The sequence below is a fragment of the Pteropus medius genome, unplaced genomic scaffold, assembly GCF_902729225.1.
Source record: "Pteropus medius unplaced genomic scaffold, Ma_sr-lr_union100, whole genome shotgun sequence".
NCBI classification, from domain to species: Eukaryota; Metazoa; Chordata; class Mammalia; order Chiroptera; family Pteropodidae; genus Pteropus; species Pteropus medius.
The window spans coordinates 6,773,935-6,792,643 of record NW_024349804.1 but is presented as its reverse complement, the minus strand read 5'-3'; the positions used below and the strand labels follow the sequence as shown (position 1 = coordinate 6,792,643).

The window sequence follows — 18,709 nt, the reverse complement described above, 5'->3', positions numbered from 1 at the left end:
TTTTGGAACACTCCCTCTCAGAACCCAGCTTTCATTCTGTGAGAAGCCCGTGGAAAGGCTACGGGAAGGCACTCCATCAGCAGCCCTGGCTAAGCTCCTACTCAATAGCCAGCCATGTGAGTACACCACCTTGGATGTCCGGCCCCATCATGCCTCTGATGACTCCAGCCCCAGCCAGCATCTGGGACTCTAAGAGCAGACCATCAGAAGCCAGTGAGCTCCTAGAATAGTGACTGATAATAATAATAAATTGTCCGCTTGAGTCTCTAAGTTAGGGGTTGGTTTGCAGTGCAATGATAGATAGCTGGGACAATTGTCAAAGAAATTGTCCTGCACATCATCTGTAATGACTGCATATTGGTGATTTTAAAGAATCAATAAAAGGAAACCTAAAATGATGAGGTGGGCTTAAGGATGAACTGGAAATTCTCTTAGCAGTGGAGAAGCTATAAGTAGCTGTTTGCCTGTATTTCCTTTGGCCCTGTTGCTATTGTTCTGCACATTTTCCTCAAAATGTTAATCTTCTAGGGAAGCAGTGTGATGTTCTAGAAAGACCCAGCCTTTGTAGTCAAGGGAGGTCCAAATTAAAATCCCAACTGTCCCCCACGAGCTATGAGATGGGGCAAGTCACTTAACGAGGTATTTTTTGCCCAGACGCCCTTTCTGAGACCAGCACACCCATGCCTTCTGGTTGGCTTCCTCTCTGCAAAAGTGTCGTTGGCCGATGGGATCCATGTTGTTCTGAAGGTTACACTTCCCTGCACGCTGAGGGGAAAGCCCCACCCCACGTCTGACTGGTGCAGGTGCACGAGAGTCTGGTGGCCTGGCTTAGGAGGGGATAACTCTGCAGTGAGCTCTGTGCTCTGAGCTCTCCCCGCAGGCACCAGGCCCAGGAAGTAGACTGCCTGAGTTCACAGCTTTTCTAGGCTCCTCCCCACCTCTCTATCTTGCTCTTTCCACTCCCTTAAGAAGGTTTTTTTTTTTTCTTTTATCCCCTTTAGAACACTTCCTCAATGAACCTTGTGTCCCAGAATTCTGGTCTCAGGCTCTGCTTCTAGGAATCTCAAATTAAGACGGATGCCCTCCCTCCACTTCTCCTTTTCAAACCTCTCTTTCCAGAGAAGTTAAAATTACCTGGCACTTCATACACGCTCAATAACTGCCAACGGATTTCCTGTCCCATCCTCTTCATTGATAAAAGCGGAAAATTATTAGGAAAGTTCTTTAAACAAAAGAAGTCCTCAAGTGAATGTTCCATACTGCCTGTATAGCAAATCTTTAAGAAAAAAAACAAGCAATGAGGCATTGCTTATGAAAAAGGGGATATTAATGCTACTTTGTGGAGTTGTGAGAATTAGCTGAAATGCTGTTGTTTGGGGCAAAGTGAGCATTTGGCAAGTGGGAGCCACCGCTCTTCCATTTGGCCAGCCCCAGTTCTTCCTTTCTCATTGTTGCATCCTCGGCCAGCACAGCGACCCACAGAGGGAAGGCGCTACTGTGTCTGCCCAGGTCAAGTGCAGTGAGTGGGGACAGAAAGCACACTTTATAAAAGATGGCACGGGTTCTACAAGTCCACTCCATTTGGAGCCTGGCCGATAAATTCAAGTTCAACACTTCTCCTAACTGTGGGCAGATTTCTCTGCCTGTGCTCAGAAATAGCCAGACTCACGGCTTTGGTAGTTAACACAGTTTATTATTGGCACACTTATCAGTAAAGCATACATAAAATACAGCTGTTATATAACACACGGAGCCACTGTGTCTTTACATGTGTAGAGGAACATATTAATATGCAAATGGAAAAATTAGTTCTCTTATAAAGTTTCACATAAATACACTGGTATTGCCCCAAAAGAAAAATCCCGTTAAAGAACTAGGTAAGGGCTTTACAAAATATTATACAAGAAAAATACGATGAAAAGAAACAACGGTCAACTCAGATACAATAAAAAACACAAAAGAGTTTCAGATTTATTAAACTGCCCACAAAAGTAATGGATTACATGGCTTGAAAATATTTGGATCAACAGCAATTTCATAAACGCGTAAATTCTCAAGGGGCCAAGTGTCTTTCTTAACACAAAGATCTGCCTTGGTGTCTCTGATGACAAAAAGACATTTCTTGTTTCAGCGCTCAGGCTCAAGTGAACTGACTCGGGTTGGAGATCCAATTGGCATTAGGTCACCCATAAATGACCCTGCTGGGCCCTCTTAGCTGTTACCCAATGAAAGAAAAAGTGAAGGGGGGAGAAAAAGGTACATTTAAATTACTTTCCAAAAGCTGATTTTTTTTTCTTTTCTTTTTTTACTGAAACAAGAAACTCTCAGATGCACGTCAAAAAGCAGAAAATATTTTACAATATTAAAAAGTCGTCTGTCGTTGGGTTCGGCACATAATGAGATCCTGAGCACGGAGGGCTTACTGACAACATGGCCTTCGTCTGATGCGGGGGGGTGGGGAAGGGAAATGCATAAACACGCGGTTAACACCGTGCCAGGAGAAGCGCTAGCGTGTAATCTCGTTTTAATAAAACCATCAGTGCCAGTATCTGTGTTACCTGTGAAGTCCTCCGGGGAAGGGTCATGGAAGTTTATTTAGAATGATCCTCTCAATTGAAAAAAAAAAACAAAACAAAAAACAAAAAACAAAACAAAACAAAAAAACGAAAGAAACTCAGATGATTGTTGTTTAGAAATAGGTATTTGCGTGGAAAAGTTTTTATGTCTCCTCCTTCCTCTCCTGTAAGTAAGGATCTGGATGTGACCCTCGGACCTACTGACAGTGGATTCTGGTGCTGGTCAATCTCACTGGGAAGCCTGGGGCGGGGGGTTTTCTGATTTGGTCTCTTGAGTGGCAGGAGGTTTACTGTTCCACGGGCTGCTGTTCCCCAGGGCGGGTGAATTGTTGAAGTCTTCCTCGTCGTCCATGCCGTTGGCCGCATCATATTGCGTGTTTTCTAATCTAGTGATTAGCCTTTCGTCCTCGTCCCCAAACTCACCTCCCATCAGAGTTGGCTCTCCTACCACCATCACATCCTGTGAACAGCAGCTGACATTATTACAGGGAAACCTTGGGAGAGAGAAGCTCAGCTTAACACACTAGCGGGAGGAGCCAGGGGATCTAGGACAGACACACTCGTGTACTGTACACCGGGGCCAAGTCTCAGTGTCGGGGGCCGAGATGCATATGCGATTTCTACAGGAAATAAACATCGCCTCCTGACGTGTAACAACCACGCGAGTTTATGTCCTGAGTGCGCAGCCTGACACCGGAGAACGAGCAATGCTAGCAATCTGCAGAAATAAAAAAATGGATTTTTCAAAATTAAAAAAATCCACGCTTTTGACGTGCCGACATGGGGGACTTTTGGGAGGGCTGTGGGACCTTCTGCTGGGCGCTTTTCGAGACCTCCGAAAATCCGCCACTTTCACTTAGGGCCTCTGAACGGCTTGGGGGACTGGTGGCAAACTCGGGCAAGACGCCGTTGTGCGACATTCACGCGACCCCTTTCCAATGGCATCTTCTCTGTCCCGAGGATGCTATGCGTTTTAATCGAAGACAGAATCTCTCTTTTCTCTACTCAGCCAGGCCCTTTTTATGCAGCCAATATCCTTGACATTCTGCTACTTAATTATGGTAATTAATTTAGGTAAAGTTTTCGATAAAAACAATGTTCACACTGATTTGACAATTTGCATAGCTAATTAAGTCATTAGCAAAAACCTGCTGATTGCCAACAAGCCCTGAATTTACCATCTGTTATTTCATGGTGCCTGTCACCTATCCCCACACAGGCAACCCTGCCACCAATCTGGACAGTAAAGAGAACCAGTCTGTCCAGCTGGTGCCATAAAAGGAAGATGAAGTGCACTAATTATAATTACACTGATGAAGCCGGTAGTCATCAGAAATGGAAGCGTGCAAGAAGAATCCATCTAATTACTCCTTTAAGTACAAATTGTCCTTCCATGCAAACAAGGAAGCCACCTACTGTAGCTGGGAGCATTGTGGAGGCCACCACTGGACAGGCACGGGGACAGGGGAGAAAGAGGCATACACAGGGCACAGCTCCAGGCTCTTTGTTCATAGGGTACCATATGGAGTTGGTGGGTGACCTGGGCATGGGACAGGATGCCTGTCACGTGGACACTGCTGGGCAGGCACTGAGCAATGGTCTACCTAAAAGTTCAGTGACCTCAGGAGAGCGTCCAGCTGCTCTCAGCCTCGGCGAGGCCGGGAAAAACGGAACTGGGCCGGATGCTTTTGGGGACGTGAGGGCACGTTGCCTGAGAAAGAGGCTAATTCGATGAAACGCTTTGACAACTGGGCAAAACTTCTCTTCACTGGAGCAAGAGAAGGCTTTCCTGGAACAGCATCTGGTCAGGAGAAGGGCCAGTGGGTGCTCCACGTCCCTTCTAGAATTTTCAAGGTGCCAATTGAACAAATCCCTTATCACTTGTTTTATTTTAGAATGGAAAATCTCATTTAATTGAATGATTGATTCCCCTAGAATTATGGGGAGATAATCAATAGGTTTTCAAACTATGTTTTCTGGCTAATCACTGTCACGATCTGATAAAAGTGATTTTAAAGAGAAATGTCCCAGATGAAGTAAATGCCTAAAATATGAACTGGATACACCCAGCAATATAGGTACTGGCAGGTCAAGAAGCTGTGTGCTTCCAAGAACATATTTTTTATGCAACAAAGAGCCAGACATGACACCGACATATAAGGAGGCTCATGAGGTGAGAGGCAAAAGACACAGACTGTGACCGGCAAGAATGACGACAGGATTTAGATGGAGAGTGGCCTCCACAGAGGCGGGAACGTCATCTGGGTTAGCCAGGGCAGCTGCCACATGACCCGCTGCGGGTATTCAGGATAAACAGGTGCCACTTAGTTACAGGCAATTAGGAGACTGAGCTTATGATCAGAAACAAAGGTCGATGGAAAGAATAAGCCAAGACTGGGCAGAGAACGGCATGAGGGTTAATCTGATTTCATGACCTATGTGCAGCACACTCTGAAGGGCTTGGAAAAACGCATGCGTCAGGGGTCACCGGGCAGGAGAAGGACGTTAGAACCAACCGCGTGGGTGAGCATTAGTAGTGTGAGTCTGCGGTTGCTGAGAGAGATGGAGAAAATGTGAGGAGACAAGTATAATTTGGAAAAAGAGTTGAAAAATAAGAAGCCAACTTAAGTGTGATATTAGGAAAAAAGTTCCCAACACTTCTAGATGTCCTCATTGTATCAGAAAATAACAATCATTTGAGAAAAAATACTATGAAAACTGTGATTTGAATCCCTTCGAATGGGGCTGATATAAACTTGTCACACGTTTGGTGGATCTTTGTTCCAGGAACAGCCGGAGAAGGTGGCCAGGCATAGATATTCTTAAGCATTCTAAATTTCAGAGAGATGACACATTTGCCTTGCTGATTATAAAAAATACTCTTAGCCAGATACGTAATCATACATGTACGTGTGTGCACACACTTGTGCCCTGTGTGATTAATGGATGGCAAGCTATAAAAGACATGTGTGCTAAGGATGTCATCTGCACATAAATACTGAGGTCACTTACGACATGACGCACACGCCTTGCCCTGGTTTTTCTAAATCTCCAGACTGGGGTAGTGGTTCTCTGCTCAGGCGGTCGAGACTGGTTATCCTCACACTAAGTGAATGGAGGCATAATGCACATTCTGGGCTGCCTCTGACTAGGGGATGTTGGCATCATTTTCCCCACCCCCACATCTTTCACCCTCCCCCCAACATTCAACGCTGGTAGCAAGAGTTCATTTCCTTCCCATCTCTGCTCCCTGGGTGTCCCACAAGAGACAATACTGGTCCATCTGAGGGTAGCCCATCTGCCCTCAGCTCCCCGCGAGGCGGACCTCTGCTCCTCGCCGGAGGCCTGGAGGTGCCACCAGCTCTTGCCCATGTCACACCTTCTCACTAATCAACCCCCGTGCAAGGACCACCAACCTCTGAGGAGGACTGGAAGTGACTCCTTTCAGGGCCCTTCAATGCTTCTCCTTAAATTGGCCAGAAGGGGTCACTGCTGTTGAATGACACAGGTCTCCATCCCTCCCAGGGTTGAGGCTGCAGTTCGGGGTCGCTCCTAGCCCCTGCTCATGGAGTGAGAAGCAGAATCCAAGGATTAAACCCTAGTCCTCGCCAGACACACCCACTGCTGCCACGGCGGCCACGCGGACCACCGTAGGGGGCGTGGCGGCATGCCGAACTTGCTTATGCCATTGGACGAGGCAGCCACGCCTTTAGATCGCATTTCTATTTAAACAGTAAAGTCACGCTGGTAATTCAGTAGACACGGTTAAAAGATGTGGTCGCTACGAGCCAAAGCTTATCATTTAACATCTACTCAGCTGAAGTACACACAGAAGTTTGCACATTTCCCTAACCCGGTTGCCTTCCCTGCCTCTCTTGACCATCTGTAAGTTTTACTTAATTAAAACATCTTTAATTGCGCAGTGTGGGGATAGCGCTGAAATTCTACTCTCACTTTCTAATGGTGCCTTGTTCTCACAAAGTCCAAAGGGTCTCGACTCATTAAAAACCCTCTCGACATAGATTCAGTTGTTAGATGGGAGGACGGGAGCATAATGGAGCAGAACGAACAATGTGCTCTTTAAAATAAGACTGAAATAATTCTGACTAGGCCAGGCATGTCGAAATACATGACATGTGTGTTGCTATTCCACGCCCGTGGCAGACATCACTAATGGATGGCCCACCGAACCCAGCCTAGATCTCTGAATCCTGCTCAACTCTGCACCCTGTGAGCTGACACCAGGAGACTGAGGAAGTCTCTCTGCCACCCTTCGATTAGACACTGAGCTCTTCACCGACGGGACCTGCTTTTTTTTTTTCTTCTTCTTTTTTTTTAATCTTAATAATGCCAGTGCCTGGTATTCTGTGGAGCAAATAGTAGGAGCTCGGTGTCTAACATTTATTGAACTGATCTGAATTCTTGCAGCCACTGTGCCTTTCAATACCTTTGTCACAGTTCCAGAATTGTCTGGAATGAACTTCTCTCATTTGTTACAGGAACCTAAAAAACGTCGTTGCTGAAACTCCAGGATTAGATGAATAAATGGGCTACTTGTGTGCACTTTTGGGGTTGATTTATGTATACTAGACCATTTTCTCTATGCATTTCCCAATTTAGCTAGGAGTGGGTATAATTTATTGGTACCTTAATAAAAATGCTCTGTTTTTCTCCTTTAATATTTTTTCCCCTGACTCTTTAGGAGTGATAGCCCAGTTCGAAAACCAGAGGTGACTCTGACATCGCTTAATATCTAGTGATCTTAACAATAAAATGGTGCCTTCCCCACAGGCTGGCCACTCTCTCCACCCTGTCCTGCTAATGAATGAAAACCTCGCCCTCTGTCTATGGAGAACAGGACAGTCCCAGTGGCTCAGGTAATTCTCAGGTACCGATGGGTTGGTTTTAGCCAAAGAGAACTGACCAATGGACAGTGAGGAAGAACGGATGAGGGACAGCTTAGAAAGACACGTTTGGAAGAGGAGACTCCCCATGAAAGAAAGACCCGCTCTCACACGGAGAGAGACGGAGCAGAATCAGAGCACGAAGAGTGAGGACAACAGACCGAGAGGGGGGAAAAAAGAGAGAAAGAGGGAAAAGGTGAACTTGCATTGGTTGTGGGGAGTAACAAGAAACGGGGCACATTTCCCAAGACATGGTATCTGGAGGATATCCATGAATCACCAAGAAAGTGTCGGGATTCAGACGACAGTCACATGCCTGCTGGAGGGTGACATGATAAAGGCAGCAGAGGAGGACGACGCACACGCCATCGAGGGGCAGGGGGAGAGAAGGGACAACGAATGCTTAAAGGAACATGAACATTTTAAAGTGATAAATGGTCTCAGACCGAGCTAAGGGATTAGGAAGGAATTAGGCAGAAGGGACAGCATTAGGGAAGAAATAATAGGCGATGAAGGAAGTTCCTGCAGTTTACACTCTTTGGGGACACCCCTCAGCTGTCAGCTTGGGAGTTCAAAGAAGCGCCCTTCCATGGAGCTCATTTCCTTGGTCCTCATTTCCTTGGTCATGACCCGGAAATAGAAGAAAGAGGTCCAGAGGCCGGTAGAGTGGAGACCAAACCAGGGGCTGGCCACCCCCCCAGAGCTAGTGAAACGGGTAAAGTGAGACCCACTGAGCTGCACTTGTAGTGGCTGCGAGTTAATTACCAGTGTCCTGGCGTAAGAGGGGGCGCCCACGTCGGGAAGGCCCAGTCCAATTACACTGAGGAGCCCGAGCGCCAGGAGCTGGTTTCCAGGGGAGCACAGGGTCTCCGGCGATGGTGCCGAGAGCCCTTTATATGCCACCAGGCACGCCGCTAAGTGATATTTTAATTAAACCCTAAGTGACATATCTCCTGTCTGTGACTCTGACGGCTTTTTTAATTCAGGTCCCGTTGCAACACAGACTCTTAATATTCCTTTCTGATTCCCAGTTGGCAGGGGAAGGTTTCCATGGCAGAGTTCCTCCCTCCCATCCCTACCCCGTCCCTGCGTTCCCCTCCCCCACTCTGGCCTGCCCCAGAATGTATTTGCAACTAAAGAGACTTTAACACCCCCCCTCCCTCCGCCCCCAATGAAAAGTCAGGCAAAGGCAGGATTTCAGGCCTAAAAGGAAAGTGAGACTTACAGGTACCTGACTGGACAGACTCAGGTTTGCGGCCGGGGTCTTCTTCTTGCTTCCGGTGCTGTTCGCGTTGGTCCCCGCGCTGCTGTTGGAGGTGCTGCTCGTGGAGTTTTTCCTTTTTCTCCTCTTAGTTGTAGGTTGCCTTGTGGGTTCTGCTGCAATATGACAAATGGATGGAGGATCGGTTCTGGGGCGACCGTCGGATACCCACCCTCCTCCAATGAAGCCGTTTTGATGGATAAAAAAGAGTAGACTACATTTTTTCCCCCCATTTCTTTTAACTTTACGAAAAATAAAGGGAGAAAACTATTGGTTTACTTTCAGCACTGGATGTGTGCAACTCTTTTCTTCTGTATCTAGATAAAATGATTTGTATTTAATTGTTCTTTCTAATTCCATACATATGTCTATAATCTATTAATATACTTTTAGGGGTGAGTTACAAATACCACTCATAGTTGAAGTTAAAAGGTTGTTAGCATTACAAAATTTGGGGGGACTTTTTTCTCTGGTTTACCTTTTCTTTATGACAGAAGGAGGACTCGGGGATTCCTGGGGGGCCTCCACGGTGTGAGAGAAAGTATAAACTTAGTTAAATTAGTAAGCCAGTGGGTAACAGCAGCAGCTATTGGCTAAGTGTCACATTGCAGCTCAGCTCTATTATACCTTGAAATGATCAAGTAAAAGGAAGAGGAAGTGCCAGTTCTGTGCCCCGTGAATATGGAACATAGGGAATCTCAAGCTTAGTATGGTTCCTAAGTTCCACGGTTTGAAACTCGATAGTTAAAAAATGCTACTAACTTCAAAATTCCTGAGTAAGACATGACTTAGTCTGCTACAGCCAGCATATTAATGAAGGAAAATTAGACCTTTTCAAGAAAAGCCTGTTTAGAAATAGAGACAAATATTTTCCACCTGAAGGATGAGTAGCATCTTAATGGAAATATAGGGAAAATGTGGTAATGTGTGTTAAGAGGAATATCATTTACCTATTATGCATTGAGCAATACTCAAGGTTTTCATATCTTAATGTTTTCCATTTTAATGTTTTCTGTGGTAACTACTTTATAGTTATTCTTAAGTAATATTATAATCTTTGTTCTATAATGAGAAATCTTTAGAAGCCTTTTCCAGGCAGTTATTAAATAAATAGGAAATGGCAGATAAAAGCATCCTTTTTGTTAACCCTGTTCTAGATCCAACTCTGATGGAGTGAAGGTAAGCCAGGGCCACAACGGACTAAGTGAGAGGGCCTCGTAGGGTTTTCTTTAAACACCTCTTCTGCTTCTGATGGAAAATGCGGAGGACTTCTTTGAAGGCTCATTTCAAAGACCACTTAGTTCAAGTTATCTCTTGACTTTTGATGAAGAAGAAGAGGATTATGTCTTTCTTTCACAAACATTTTGTCTAGTATGTTCAAAGACTTTCATCAAAGGTCCCAACATCTCTACCCATAGAGAGTTATGGCTGCTTATTCTGAAGATTATGGAAACAAAGGGGGCTGGAGAAGACTCGAGAAGCACATTCTAAAGTCAAGAAAATACCCAGGTTTCCCCTAACAAGCATCTTCTTCCTTTGACTTCGAGAATTGAAATCTGATACTTTTTTTTGTTATCTCTACTTTCTTCAGGAAATCTGGGGAAAATATACCTAAACTGCCTATTCTGCATTACTTCCATTGGTTGCTATGGTAAGCGTCATGAATGTTGGAGACAGAAATCCTGTGGGACACAGGTTTCCTCCATTGGTTAGTTAGGAGACTGACTGGCAGACTTAAACCCCAGACCCCATTATATACAATGGGAATAATCATAAGTGGCTTATAGGTTATCGTGAGGATTCAGTAAGAGCACGGAAGGTCTGTGCGGGCTGGGACTGTGACTTTCATTCAGTGTTGTGTGCCCGGTGGCTGGAGCAGTCCCTGATCCCTAGTACGGGCTCAGTGAATAACTGTTGAATGAATGACTGAATTCATGAATAATATGTGAATTATACATGCATATGTCAGAAAATATAGATGCTCAAAGCATTAAGTGGGCGGAATATTTTTTTCCATAAAGTCTTATTGATATTGAAAGAGAAAATGAAGCCAACTTAAGCACATGTAATATATTTGAAAAATAATTTTCTAAATGTCGAAAATTCCCCTAAGATGGCAATGCAACTATTCTATGTAAAATAATGCTCATATTCTGAGCTTTCTAAATAGCACTTGGTTAAACCGCGATATTCATTTTATATAAAACCCCTGGCCAATTACCAGTGGAAGGTGACCATTATATTTTGTGCTTCAGAAAGTTATGTGCCTCATGTTAATAATTATTCTTTATCAAAATAATTTTTAGCGAATAGATACATTTTGCTTTTATGATCAATGAGGCTCAACACACGCCTGGGAGTGAAAATGTAATAGATAGAAAGACAATTAATGATGACTCGAAGCAGTAACTTCAGAACCCCAGCAGGAGACTGTAGTATCTACACTGCATTTCGGGGAAGCGAGGGAGTGGACTCTTATGTATTCTCTTCATGATCAGAGTATCCTTTGGTATTACACATCTAGAAAAATAGAAAAAATTATCTTCCTTCCTTCCTTCCTCCCTTCCTCCCTTCCTCCCTCCCTCCTTCCTTTCCTTTTCTCTCTCCTTCCTTTCTTTTCTCCTTTTCTCTTTCCTTCCTTCTTTCCTCTTTTCCTCCCTCCCTTTTCATAGTGTTGATCACTTCATAGAAAAAGAAGCAAACAAAAATAACAGTCGGCCACGAGAAGGCAGCGGACTTGTCCCATGGAACGACCACTGAACCGAGCAATAGAAACCTTAATTCTGACTGCAGCTTTGCCATTGATCTTCTTAGTCACGTTAAATAAATCACTTTACTTCTCTGGGTTTCGGGCCCTAATCTGGCAAGTGAGGAAATGGCACATGACATCTAAGCATGTTTGCCTTTTGCAAATTCAATGTCTCTAAGTCCAAAACCCTGGTCAGAACGCCCCTAATAAACCATTTTCCTGATGGATTTATGATCACTTTCATTTCATATCATTTCATACCCAAAAGAAGCTTCAGAATTTTTTTTTTGGGGGGGGAATGAAGAACAAGGTCGTACCTGGCGGCGCCACCATCCGTTGCCACTTCTGAAACAAGCAGGTCTTCAGGCAGTCTCGTGGACTGAGGTTGTAAGTTTTATGTCTCGACATCAGTTCCTGCATTGGCTCCAATATCACACACAACTGCAAGGAGTTCAAAGACGTGGGTGTTTCACTACTGGATAATATTATTTGCAATAAATAATGTTAACAGCTGGAATCAATTAGGAAGCCTAAGGGTACTTTTCTTTTTTTCCCCTGGATTTGATTTTCTCTATATAAGTTTGGAAAAGAAATATGGCCAACATTTGATAATGCTTACTTAATTTACTATCATTTATAATATATTGTAGCCGAATGAGATTTGTGCTACAAGACACACACACACACAATAATACACACACACACACACACACACTGTACAGACTGTCGGGTGGATACACGTAGCTCTGTTCTGAAACCGAATGATTCTCTCTGGTTAAAGAACGAAGCTCTCTGCCATGGAGCACGGCATGCTCTGATTTCCACTCTGGTTTCTGCTACTGTGGCTGTTTGCATCACCATGCACTGTGAGTTACGATGCTGGTTTATGCAGATTACGTGGCGGTGAAAGCCATCTTTCCAACTTGGGAGAGCAAAGTGGCGACTACAGGCACTTTTCGACCCTAATTCTTACAAAGGCCCACGATGAACACCATTTTATTTTTCTTTACGTGCTCATTCGTGTTTTCTACAGGATGATAATGTCGATAACATATGCCAACATTCTTTCAGGGTGGCGAGCTTTTCCCGTGGTTCTGCACACGGTCCCGTGGTTTCGCACATGGTCTTCTCTCCCTTTTTGGTTATAGATTTTCCAGCTTTACTTTGGTCCAAGACATGTGATGACAAAGACGAATGAAAGAAACAAGAAGGTAAATCCATTTAGGATTGCCTTGGACTTTTCTGAATTCCTTCTCAGTTGGAGGCTTATCAAAATATTGCTGCATCGGGAGTATCTAAGAGGACGAAGACCACAGCTCGGAAGGAGGCATCCACCGCTGCTGTGATGGCAGGGGTATAAATATTGGCAAAGCACCTTCTCATGTGGATGGACGTCATTTTATTATGAAAGGCAGATGTGCAATCTCCACCTTCATCGGCCCGTCTCTACCCACTTCCCTTCCACTATTCCATTCTCGAGTACTTCTCTAGAGGCCACATTGCTTTTTGTCCACTGGGTCCCTTCTACCTGGAATTCTTCCCTATTTCTTGGCTAACATCCACCATCCTTGAAGACAGAGTTATTTCTTCTGTTACACCTTTCTCCCTGAGTTGTGCACCTCTCCCCGTGCAGGCTGAGTTGGGTGCCTCTCTACAGTTCTCCCATAGCACCCAGGCATTTCTGCTCTGTGAACTCGCTCATTCATGCATCGTAACCTTCTGTTTCCAAGTCTCTTTTCCACTGGACCTTGAACTCTGTGAATGCTGAAATTGTGCCTTTTATCTCTGTGTTCCTAGGTTTGGCTCAAATGAATGGATACATTTAAGGAGTGATTCTTAGAAAGACTGGAGGATTCTTCTATGCCAATATTCCTCAAAATATGCTCTAAGGAGCACTTCCACCAGAACCAAACGAGCTAATTCTTAAAATGCAGACTTCCAGGCGCTGCCTCCTTCTGTTTCACTGGGCCTGGAGGTGTGGCCCTGACTGGCATTTTTAAAAAGCATACTCCCAGCTGATTCAGATAAATACTACCAAAGGTTGAGATCCACTGTCCTGCACACACTGGGCTTTAGAGAGATAAATACAGACAGCAAGACATGCACAAACCCCATGGTTTTCAACTTGAACTTCACCCTCTTCTCACCCGACCCCTCTATCCCGTGCCACTCTTCACCTCTCAAGTCCGCACATAATGATCAATATGACCTTTATCTAGAAAAATCCCTCCGCCCCTTTTACCTATCGATGATCTAAACTACTAACCCCATTTAAGGGCCAGCTGCAATCTCCTTCCATTTGCAGTTTCTCCGGAAGAAGATCGCAAGACTTCCAGGCCAGACGACACAAGTGCAGCATGAGCGGAAGTGACCAAGCCACCCAACAACCCCAGCGGGTCAGGCTGTGAGGTCACGCGCTCTGGATTCATTATGCTGTGTCTTCAATCTTGGCTATGTTCTCGCTTACCTTGGACTCCTTTTCGAAAACCTGAATTGTTAATGAGGAAAAACCCATGAAAGGAGGTGGATTACTGTGTAACTAACTCCGTATTCCAACACTGTGAAGACTCTGTGTGTGTATTTCTCTATTAAGAATCCCTGGCTGGAAATCCAAGTACATACAAGCTATTGACAACCTTCAATCTTCCTCTGCCACTGGTGCTCACTGGGCCAAATGGAGTGGAGGATTCCGCAATCATCTCTACGAACTGAGCTACGAATGGATTCTCCATCAAAGAAAAACCACTGCTAGATTCAGACAGGGTCAGAATCTATGTTTGTATCTATTATTAAGCCAGGAGAATAAGAAACACTTTCAGAGAAACTAAGGACTGGGAAAACATGTATTTCTTTTAAATTAAAAAGAAAAAAAAAGTTTACAAGGTTTTCAAATCATTTCCTTTTGGTCTATTTCCCATGCTTGAGAAATGTGATATAAATGGATATATATTACAAGGATATAAATTGCATGGACGGAGTGGAATGAACATGGACTTAGACGCTAAGAGGTCCAGGTATGGATGTTGACTGTGTCACTGGTGACTTTGGGTGACCCTCTTAATAAAGCTGGTGTCGGTTTCACCTGTAAAACAGTACCCGTCTTGTCTGTTGCTGTGAGAATATTTGAGAGTTCAACGAAAAGTAGACTTCACGATTGTATATGAACAAGCACAGCTCTGATTGCAAAGCAGACCACATTTCTATTACTTTAAATCAGAAGCATTTATTGAGCTTTCACCTAAGTGTCAGGCATTCTGCTTATGTGCTGGGGCCATAATGATAAGACAGACACAATCTATGCCCTCAGACAGTGTTCGGCCTCCTTAAAAATGACTTAAGTACAGGAAGCAAACTGATCTGTGTGTACACTTCAAGCATCTCAGAAAATCCCACCTTTCTGAAGCAAATATTCTCATTACATAACAAGGCAAGTGGCAAAGACAACTCGTGCACACCTAGAAAAGGCTACAGCATTGAACACGCTAAGAAATGGGAGAGTTGCATTTAGTGTGAGAACCTGTGAGCTCATTATCTTCCTTTTTCCCAGTGCCTTTCCTCTCTGCATTTCGGGCAACACTTCCTTCAGGTGCTAATCCTCAGGATTTATCCTTTCTCCTTTAATGTAAAAATAGCTTCCCAGCCCAAAGGAATTTACATCTCTGAATACTAATCAGGAATCCCCAAAGCCATTTTTCTTCCAGTGGAGGGTTCCAGGCTGGAGAAGCAGCCCTTCCCCTCATCACCTATGCAAACCAGAAAGCCTTCAGCTCTGCTGTGGCTTTGCTGGGCTGTGTGCTGTAGGTGGCAGAACTCACTCAGACAAGAGCCTGCCTTCCCCGGCAGCAAGCCAGGACATCCTGGCGACAGCCAAGGCCTGGGGCGTCGTGAAATGAGATCAAGAAGATGGCTAGGGGGGTTGGGTTCCCCCCAGTCACTAGCTAAGTCCTTCTGGGGCCCGGATTCCTGCCCTCCCTGAGGTCTCAGTTCCCCCTTGAGAATCTGGTGAAGGCTCTGCAGCCTGTCTTTCCAATTTGTTATAAAACAGCTGGAGGTTTATAAACCCTCTTATACCTCTGTCCAGTGACTCCAGGTAGAGTCCCCTGTTTGTAATAAGTATGAACCAGACTACAATATATATGCCTTTTCTCCCTAACACACGCACGCACGCACACACTCTACTCAAACACATATAAAGGAAACTAAACATGGTTTAGTTTGATTTTGAAGAACAATTTTATCTGCAGGGTTCTTTGATTTTGAAGAACAATTTTATCTGCAAAGTTGGGCCTGCTACAAAGTTGCCGGTAGACTAGTCCCTTTGCCTAGAAGGAAAGGTCACGGACAGCATGTCTATGACATTTACAGCATCCATAGCAGCCTGCACGCAGGGTTGAAGGTGAGTCTGGTGGCCTCCTGTGGTGGACGGAGGGCAGAAGGAGTCTCGGGCACCATGACCCAGCAAGGCCCGCAGTCTCTCTTTGAACAGGAAGCCCCTATATGTGCAGTCCCTGCTGGATCCAGTCAGGGTCCCCAAAGGCAGTCACTGTTCCCCGTGGGAAAGCTCCAACGGTGTCTTTCTGCAGACTTAGTGAAAATTTTAGGCTGGGCTCACCCCCTCCCCCACTGTGCTTCTGGTTTCTTTTTCTGGGATTCTGGCCTCGGCACTGACCCTTCGGTTATGGAACTAGAACCTGCAACCACAACAGTGAGTTGCTGGGTGAGTGGATGGATGGATGGATGGATAGATACTAGATATGATGGCCAGATTTATAGCAAGGAGTCATTTGCTAATGGCAGACAAATTAAGCATTGTTCTGAGAGCATAGAGGGGATGAACTTGTCCATTTGATAGATAATCAATCGCCTCCTCCGTGCGGAATGCTTTGGACAGAGGCACATGTATGTGCCGATTACGACACGTCCCGGCTAGGCAGGAAGATCTGAGCTCAGTCCAGGACTCCTGTCTTTTCACAGTAACAAGGGCCTAGCGGATGTTTTGCTTTGTTTTGCTTCTATCTGACAACTCTCCTGGAGGAATGTGATTCTCCTTAGCCACACACTCGCACTCATTCTTCTTGCTCACCTCCTTGCCCAGACCCAGGAATAGGTGATGCCTGTCAGAGTTGGCTCTGGCCTAAAAAGTGGTGCCCTGGGCTTGGCATTTGGCTAACTCCCAAACCCAGGTCCAGCTGCCCACCAACATTTTAATTCAGTCTTTTCCCGATGATGGATGCTGTCTTCTGAGCTTGAACTACCTACTCTTTGTCTATAGGTGTGTCAGGGATTCCTACGTCAGTTCGAGGCTAGGCCTTTGCTCGTGTTGTTCTGCTCACTTAGAAGACCTTCCTCTGTCCTTCAAAGTCATCTTGACTAGGGATTGGCAAGGTATGGCCTGCGAGCTAAGTATGGTCACGCCTAGGTATTGTCCACGGCTGCTTTTATGTTACAACGCCAGAGTTAAATAGTTGCTCCAGAGTCCATATGGCCCACAAACCCCAAAATATTTACTATCTGGCCATTCACAGAAAGCCTGCTGACCTCTGTTCTGAACCACTGCTACTCAAAAGAGGTGGTCTGCAAACTATCTGTGATGTTTCCATGGCAGGATAATGAGCTTGGGGCAGAATGTAATTCAGTTCACTGCTTTCTTCATTGAGAAAGTCTTGTGTCAAAAAAATGTCAGATGAACTAAACAATGTGTTCAATGATATAGTTGATTTCCATTCCAGACCGAGCTCCTGTCTTGCTGTGGTTCGTCGAGAGTTTGCTGGCTGGCACTGGTCTCATTTGATAACCACCCATATGACCATCAAGGTCCTCCAAGGTCCAGCTCAGACCTCACATCTGTCTCTGACCATCCTGCCCGCAGGGACCCCTGCTTCTACAGCACTTATTCCTAGTCTATATACATCCCCTTGTATTTATTTGCATTGGGAATTTTCCTTTCTTATGGACTCGTTTCATCTCCTTTGCTATAGTAAGACATATTTACTTTTCTCTCCCTTTTATTCAATACAGTATTAGGCAAATTCAAATATTTGTTGAGTCATAATTTAATAATCACTTGGAATATCTAACCTATGTCTGTCCCCAGAGTGTGTACCTGACATATATTATATCATTAACCTTCACTACCGTCTAGCCCTTTTACAGGTGAGGACGCTTAGACTCCAAGCCATTAAGTCATCCAGAGCTGGTATTAAAAAGTGTGATTCTTATAACGTAACAAGGTTATACAGCCATTTGAAGGGCAGAGAAGAGGTTCACAGTCAAGTTTGCCTGACTCTAACTAACCCTGTGCTCTTCACTCCTAACTGCTCTGTTGTCTGCCTCTTGAATATGAGTGATTAAATTGTTGCTGAGATCCCAAGTTCAACGGCTATCACTGTCTTCGTGTTGCTCTTTGCACATGGTATTGATCTGTACACAGAGAGGTGGGTGATGCATGAGCGGTACAGGCTTTGAAACCAGATTCATCTGGGTTCGAACCCCCAAACCTGCCATTTACTAGCTGTTCATTCTTGGCCAAGATTTTAAGACCCTCTGAATCTCAGCTTCCTCATCTGTAAAATGAGGATAATTATACATATCTCTGATGATTTGAAACAATATATGTAAATCCTTAAAGCGATGCCTGGAATAAGGCCAGTGCTCAAACGGCGGAATTTGGGATTGTGATAAATACTGGTGGCATCAGTGGCCCAGCCCCACTGAGCCAGGAGACCAATGTGTGATGTGATTGGTTAGCTACTCTGGAAAGCAAATCACTTGGTATCCTTGAGACTTAAGGGGTCACTTAAGATGCTCCAACGAATGGTAATCAGGCCAACAGTACATGGCATTTTAGTAGCTAATGTCTCTCATAATAATCCATTTTTAGAATTCGGCAATAACTACAAAATGTTCAAATCCACAAACCAGGGTCCTCCCCCTACCCCCGCCTTCCCTTTCCCCCCAATAACTTACTCCTCTAGCTAAGTCTGAATTAGAACGAAATCAGACTGTGGCAGTGATTAAGAAACAAACTCTTCTATAAGGGTGAAGGGAGTCTTCCCTAATTAAGAAACGCATCACCAAAAGAGATCTTACATTACAATAATAGAACAGTATAACACGGGAATCTAAAAGGAAAACAAAACAAAACAAGCAGATAATCCTACCTAAAAACAGATAACGATGCAGGGCAGGCATCCACGTGAGTAAAATCCACTCTGCCTCA

At 44.7% G+C, this 18,709-nt stretch overlaps 1 protein-coding gene across 10 annotated transcripts in view; it reads right to left on the bottom strand.

Moving 5' to 3' along the window:
- Window positions 1-993: 993 nt before the first annotated feature.
- Window positions 994-18,709, bottom strand: part of LDB2 (LIM domain binding 2) — a 335,132-nt gene continuing 317,416 nt past the window's right edge. Inside the window, exons 6-9 of one of the 10 annotated variants that reach the window (XM_039838129.1) lie at window positions 11,808-11,931; window positions 8,706-8,857; window positions 5,993-6,135; window positions 2,810-3,036 (exon numbers count right to left, since the gene is read on the bottom strand). In XM_039838129.1, the coding sequence (XP_039694063.1) occupies window positions 6,031-6,135; window positions 8,706-8,857; window positions 11,808-11,931 (381 nt within the window). In that variant the 3' untranslated portion in view covers window positions 2,810-3,036; window positions 5,993-6,030. Of the gene's footprint in view, window positions 3,295-5,992; window positions 6,136-8,705; window positions 8,858-11,807; window positions 11,932-18,709 lie in introns of all 10 variants that reach the window. The other 9 variants (XM_039838130.1, XM_039838132.1, XM_039838131.1 and 6 more) reach the window with 9 other exon arrangements.